This window comes from Pygoscelis adeliae, unplaced genomic scaffold (assembly GCF_000699105.1).
Source record: "Pygoscelis adeliae isolate BGI_AS28 unplaced genomic scaffold, ASM69910v1 Scaffold314, whole genome shotgun sequence".
Lineage (NCBI taxonomy): Eukaryota > Metazoa > Chordata > Aves > Sphenisciformes > Spheniscidae > Pygoscelis > Pygoscelis adeliae.
The window spans coordinates 951,386-958,316 of record NW_008824668.1 but is presented as its reverse complement, the minus strand read 5'-3'; the positions used below and the strand labels follow the sequence as shown (position 1 = coordinate 958,316).

Below are 6,931 nucleotides of genomic sequence, written 5' to 3'. Positions count from 1 at the left end.
ACGGGTGGCCCCCCCCCCGCTGACCCGCGGTGCGGGCCCGGCTCTAGCCGCGCCAGCCGCCGTGGTCCTCTCTCCCGCTGGAGAACCAGCTGGACAGAGCCTTTAACCCCTGGTTATCCCTCGGCCACTCGGTTAACTCTCCTGCCTCGATGCCGCTGTCCCTCTCAAGAGACCCCTCCATGCACAGCAGTCCTCACAGGGACCCCCGAGCCATACCCCTGCCTCTCCATCCCCAGAAAGAGATGGGATTTCCCGGTGTCTGTCAGGTCAAGGGCCAGTGCGCTTTTCTGGAGCATCGTATGGGCAATCTGTCTCCAGATAAGAAGCCAGACACCCACGTCAGTGCCTGAACAACAGCTTGAATTTCCAAGGAGAACAAATAGAAACTTCTTTGTCCCTTCAACAAAAGCTTAAACTCTGCAGAAATGGCTGTCGGAGAAGCACCGGCACCGCAGACTGACTGGGAGCAGCTCACCCAACCTCTCGCTATTTATTATCGCAATATTATATTATATTTAATTGCACTGTCTTCAAACAGCAACTTGCAGAGCCTCCCACTAGGGGCTTTTAAATACTTACGTTGTGTGTTGCTATTTATTGGTGTTTTCGTTAGCTCACTGCTTCACTATTTATTTATAATATGGGATTGTACTCGGAGTATGGCAGGAGCTAATAAAGCCATATTTACCTCCGTGTATTAATAATAACCATTAAATCCAAGAGACAGCCCGCTGGATTGAGCTTGCTTCGGCGATGTGTTTTCCAGGCGATTGCACAGCCTCTTCCCCCGCTTCTCCGCCTGGGTTTTGAAATGTGGTATTGATTGACTGTCGCGGTGCGGGAGGGTGAGCCCAGTTCAGCTGATACAACCAGCCACGCACGCTGTAAAATAGGGGAGATAAGTGGCAGGGACTGCTTTTGAGCCCTCGTGGGGTGGGTTTGGGCTGTGGGGCTATGACCGTGTCCAGCTTTGCTGGGGCTCAGAGCTGCCTGCGAGCTGCTCTGCTTGGGAGGAGATGTCTCTGGTTTGCCAGGCTTCCCATCCAATTTTTTTTTTGCTAAACAAGAGCATGTGTGGGACTTGATTTTTTTGGGGCAGCGTCTCGCTGCTAAAGATTGCTGCTTTCTTGGAAAGAGCTGCTCCACCCCTCTCCGCCGGTTAGCAGAGTAGGATTTTTTCCCAAAAAAAACAGCGCCCAGCAGACTGACGCCAGGTCTTCGAGAGAAGTGGAGCTAAGATATCCAAGAGCAAGCGGGGGGTGCAGCAGGAACAACCGTTTCAGGGCTTCGGCTGGCTCACGTGCAGCCTGTGCGCCCACTTTGTGTCTCTTCCCTAGGCGCAGCCAGGACTCACCCCAAAAGCTGCCTCTTTCCAAGCGGCATCCCACAAGCCAGACCCCGCAGGAGCCTGCGATGAGCTGTTCTGGTCCAGGCTACATAAAAAACAAAATGCAATTCTTTCCCATCAGCGTTTCAATGTGGGAGGAGGATCTGACCGTAGAAAGGGTTGATCCACACTCATAACTGAGAGCAAGGCTAGGGGTGTACCCAAATCCTCTCCCTCCCAGGTGGACCTCCCCCAGGATCTCCAAGCTGAATATTTTTGCTATAGGGATATAAGTTCACCTGCAGCCTTGTGGTCTCCCCTTCTGTGTCCGACCACAACCCACCCTGCTCCCCTTGAAACTCTCCCTTCCCCCTCTGCCTCCGTTCCCCCAGCCCATCCCAGTGTGGACGGGGACGTCCCCGCTTCGCTGCTGCAGGATGGGCTCCTGCATCCCAGCGTGGCCCTGGGCTCTGCGATGGCCCCAGGGCACAAGGATGCTATGGCAAGCTCTTTGGGGCAGAGCAGTTACGGAGAGCCCAGCTTGAAGGCAGTGCTGGAAACTGGATACAAGCTCACGTTAAAAAATATAATTGAAATGAAATAGGGCTGAAATGTCACGATTGTGGGATTGCTGGCGAAGGAGCAAGGTACCCGCTGGTCTGGGCATTGAAATCTCACAGGCTCAGTCGCTCTCATGGAGTTGCCATCTTCCTGGTGGAAATTTGGAAATGCTGAAGCTGGATTGTCGCTGGTTTTGGGTCCCAGTGGTTGACAGGGCACATTTATCCCTGGGGATTCAGGTCTGAACACGTCCATGGATAATCCCTGCAGCAGCTCCAGGCTCCGGGTTCGTTCTCTGCTCTAAGCAAAAAGACTCAGTGAACGAAACACGGCTGTTGAATATGGACTGCAGCAGGGTCCCGGAGCAGGAGCGAGGCCGTCGGCTTTACTGGGGATTTTCTGGGGGGTAACAATAGGGGTCTGGTTCGCAGCTGATGTCCTGTTGTTCCTGCAGAGACAAACCCTCTTCTCTCCACTTGAATCCTCAGGACATCCTGGAAGGTGGCAACTTACGTGTCCCGCTGCAGGAACTACACCAAATGATCCTCACCCCCATCAAAGCCTACTCTTCCCAAAACTCGAGCACGGAGGAGCACAGCCGGGACGCGGACTCGCATCACCCCTCCTCCCTGATCGGCTCGGACAGCCAAGGCTCTGACTGCAAGGACTCTGCCGCGGGGGGAATGCAGCAGCACCATTTGCCAGGATGCGAGGGCGAGTCGGGGGGGGCCCCTTTGCCCGAAGGTGACCTGCCCGGACAGTTCACCAGAGTGATGGGGAAAGGTGAGTGGCTGTCACGTGTTCCTGGCACCCTCGCTGGGGAGAGCTGCTTCGGGGCAGGGTGCGTGCGGTGGCGGCGCTGGCAGCAGCCTTTCCGCGAGCTCCTGCAAGCCGCAGTCCTAGGGGTGATGATTTTTTTGAGGCCCCATCGTACTGTGGTAAGAGGTAAGTGATTTTTGGGAGGGACAGCGATGGGACGAGCTGCCTGCCCCGGGTCAGAGGCAGATGGCATCCTCTCCCTCCCCCAGGTCAGGGGCGGATAGTGTCCTCTCCCTTCCCGTTTAGAGCCCTGGGGGCATCCTGCCGGTCCAGAGGTGTTTTCAGCAGCATCCCTCGGACTTGCTCTGCTTGGGGGGGATTAGCAGTGGCGCATGGGCTGGACGTGAGCCATCTTGAGTGCAAATCAGCTGGGCCCAAGCCCCTTTTTAAGCCCCAACTTAGATGCAGGACATCCAAAACACTCAGGTGCTGTTCCGTGCCCGGTGCGGGGTGCCCGGCTTTGCATCAGGATTAACACACTGGGAGGTGCACGGGAGCGATGTGAGGTAGGGCTCGACCTCCTGTGCCATATACAGGGCTCTTCGAGCAAATTTGTATGAGCTTGGATGTGTCCTAACCCCCGACGGTGGCACCTAAGGTGTCGGTGCTGGCTGCGTGGAGGGAGATTTCCCTGGGGAAAAGGGGAGGGGAGTCTCGTCCGCAGGCTCACGCAGGAGGCCAGGAACAGAAGGAAACTTGTTGGGGGTGCCACGACGAAATACCAGCCCTGTCCCTGTTTCAGACCTTTTTCGCAAAAAATAGATGAGAAGTTTTCTATATAAAAGCTTGGTGCAAAATTTCTCACCGGCTAATTGACTGCGTGCACAGACGAACGTGGGTTTCTGGCCCCATTTTAAACCCGCTGATGAATTCAGCCCGTGACAAATGCCTCCGTCACGCACGAAGCTGTATATGTGGCACAAACCTTGCCAGGACGAGGTGGCCTCCTGGACCGCAAAGCACCCCTGCCCGGGGGCTATGACGGGAGACAGTCATTTCTCTGTGAACTCATTTCCACTTGCTTTTATGGCATTAATTCCAAAAGAGGTTAAAATCCATCGGGAAAGGTGGGAATCCGTTCGCAGTGGGGACAGATTTTGGCCGTAGGAGCGGGAGCTCTCCCAGCACCGGCTCTTGCCTAGGAATAGGGAATAATGCTGTGCCCCTGATTTGCTCAGGTCTAATTTTGGTGACTCCGATGGTGTCACCCTGGATTTACGCTAACGTAACAGAGAACAAAATCTGGCCCTAAATATAGGACGGCACGGCAGGAATTGGGGAAGGGTGTTTTTTTCTCGCTGATGAGAAGACTCACACATGGGACAAGGGAAACGGGACGTCCAAGGCGTTCGTTGGGCCCCCCCTGGGCCCCGGCTCGGTGTCCCCATGCCCATTTCTCTTCTCTCTTTTGTTTCCAGTATGCACACAACTTCTCGTTTCCCGACCCGATGAAGAGAATATAAGTTCCTATTTACAGCTCATAGACAAATGTCTAATCCACGAGGTGAGTCGTGACGGATCATCTAAAACTGTTGTTCTCATCACTTAGAAACTGTTTCCAAAGTGTCTGTTTATGTAAACCTTTTGGTTTCTAACACAAGTATTTTTTGAGGGGTATCAATAGTAATTCTGACAGAACAGGGCTGGGGTGGGCAGCGGTGCGTGGAAGTGTTGCTCCCCGCCCCACGCTCGCTTAATTGCCAAGACCTGGAGCTGGGAAATTCATCCGGCTCGTGACGGTCTGATCAGCAGCTGGATGAAAGAAAAAATCCGGGGATGAACGTGCAGACAGACCTGGCCATCCCTTGGTGTTGCCGCCTCCCGTTACGCAGCACGTGGTCTTGGGATTTTGCGACAGGGGCATTTGTTTCTGCTCCCGGCGGATCTGCTTTTACCGGGTGGTGGCTCGGGATGGCCGAGGCTGTGCCGCAGGGCTCCGGCACGCTCCTGCCCTGTGACAGGGAGGGATGGCCGGTATCCCCGGCGTCCGGCGGCATTTCGTACCCCTGGCAGAACAATCTGCTTCTCATCGCCGGCCCATATGGCAGGGGTCAGGGGGAGATTGCACACCCCCTCACAGGAGCTGCAGGCTTTAAACATTTCTCAGTTATTTGTTTATAAAAAAATACGCTGTCAAAGCACAGAAGAATCTCCTCCGGAGAGGGCTGGTGGCTGCAAACCCCAAAATGTGCTGCAAGCCGCATGGAAGAGGAGAGAGGCGGCTCGCAGCCCCTTGCCTTGCAGCTGAAGCCGGTGCTCGAGCTGCGCTGGTGCGAAGGTTTGATCCACGCATCTCTGCAGGGCCAAGCACGGGGGATCTTGAACCGGGATGAAATAGTTGGACACTGGGCAAAACGCGAGTGCTTCAACATATTTTTTGAACTGTGCTCCCGGACACCTCTGTCGATCACGGTGGGGATTTCAGTGCATTTTGCTTGGCAGCGCCTGCGGTGTCAACTGACATTTGGCCCCGTGAAATACAGAGTGGTGACACCCACTGTTTGGGTTTGCTGCAAGACAGGTTTAGAGCCGCAGGTATGGTCTTCTCGGTGCTTTACACAGACACGGGCAGTGGCGAGTAACTGTTGGGGCTGGAGGGGAGAGCATGTCTGCTCCCACTTGCTCCCCTCTCAGAGAGCATCGGAGCCTGGAAATGGTGCCTGGACTTTCTGGGCGGCCGAGCAGGGCATCGCTGGGGGAGCAGAGGCATGAACAGAGGAGCGAGGATGGTGGGAGCAGACGCCCAGGGCTGGAGAGCAAAGCCAGGAAGACAGAGAGCTGCAGAGGGGCTCATTTTCCAGGAGCGCCTGGGATGGACGTGGTGACGCAGTGTCACCCCACCAGTGCCAGCCTGTGTCCCAGGACCACCGTCTGCGTCGGCTCCAGCGTAATCAGCGCCAGGAGAGAGCGTCTCCTCCGGAGGGTGGTTTGGAGCAATCGAGTCAGGCACTAATTAGCCTCCAAATTGTCCTCCGGAGACCTCCGCACCTCTCCGCTAGCAGCGCAGAGATCCTGGGTGTCTGAAGTTGGTGGTGGCAGGCACGTGGGTGTCCCCGTAACCCATACCGCCTGCCTGGAGGTCTGTGGCGTTTCGGGAGGAGGTCTGTCCCCTGCGTGGGTGATCCTTGCAGGGAGCCCAGGCAGGTGTCAGGGCTCACCCCGGGCGACCTCCCGCAGAGGCTGTTGGTGCCAGGAACAGAACCGAGCTTTGCCCAGCCCCCAGAAGGAGGATAGGATGCGGGATGCCACGGAGCAGCTCTGCTTTCCAAATCCCAGCATTTTCCAACCCCAGCAGCTTTTTTTAGAGCCACGTCCAGGTGACAAGTGTCACCACCCGGCGGGGACCAGCCACCAAACCCTGCGGGGAGCTGCGCTCACACCCCGGCAGCAAGCGGGGAGCCGGGCGCCCGTGCTTGCAGCATGAGCGGTGGGTCTGGGGCTAGGAGGGGTAGCAGGGAAGCTTTGGGGAAGCCCTGTTCTGCCCAGGGGGGGTTGGCAGCCTCAGGGGCAGAGCCGGGCCATCGCTCTGGGGCGCAGGGGACGCTGCCGGAGCATTTTCTCGACCTGAGATGAGTAAATCCTCGAGAGGGACCAGGGTTTCCCTCTGGACTTGCCGACGGGGCTCAGCTCACGCCACCGCCTGCTCCAGCTGTTTTTCTTTACACGCACACCCACATATGCAGCCCTGCTCACTTTGTCCAGAAAAATATTCATATGTTTCCTATTTTTCTCTTTTTTCTGGGGGCAGGCGTTTACAGAGATCCAGAAGAAGCGGCTGCTGTCATGGAAACAGCAGGTGCAGAAACTCTTTCGGTCTTTCCCTCGGAAATCCCTCCTGGAGCTGTCAGGCTATCGGCAGCAGAGGAGGTACGCCGGCTTTTGGGGATGGATGGATGCAGCGGCCGGGGGGCCCGGCAAGAGCATCTCGAGAGGGACCGATGTCTCCCAGCAGGGAGGGACTGATCCTGCCGGGTTCAGAGCCGCGTTTCAGGAGGGAGGAGGGTTGGAAAAGCTTCGGCAATAAAACCCCACGCGTGGGCTGGGAAGGGAAAGCAGCAGTAAGTTCGCTCGCGTGTGTGGTCAGCGCCTGCCCCACCGATTCCCACCGTGTCTCCCTGGCTCCGAACCCGGCGCTTCCCAGCTGTGCAGCGTATCCTCTGCCCCTGCTGCTGCCCTTGGCTAATTACATCAGTGCTGGAGTTGCACCAAAAAGCCGTCGACTGG

The 6,931-nt window shown here is 56.5% G+C and overlaps 1 protein-coding gene across 1 annotated transcript in view; it reads left to right on the top strand.

The window, feature by feature from the left end:
- The window catches only part of SAMD4A (sterile alpha motif domain containing 4A), a 98,557-nt gene extending 91,826 nt beyond the window's left edge, over positions 1-6,731 (top strand). The window contains exons 6-8 of the mRNA XM_009322939.1: positions 2,377-2,671; positions 4,126-4,211; positions 6,456-6,731. Of these exons, the coding sequence (XP_009321214.1) occupies positions 2,377-2,671; positions 4,126-4,211; positions 6,456-6,731 (657 nt within the window). The remainder of the gene's footprint in view (positions 1-2,376; positions 2,672-4,125; positions 4,212-6,455) is intronic.
- Positions 6,732-6,931: the final 200 nt, after the last annotated feature.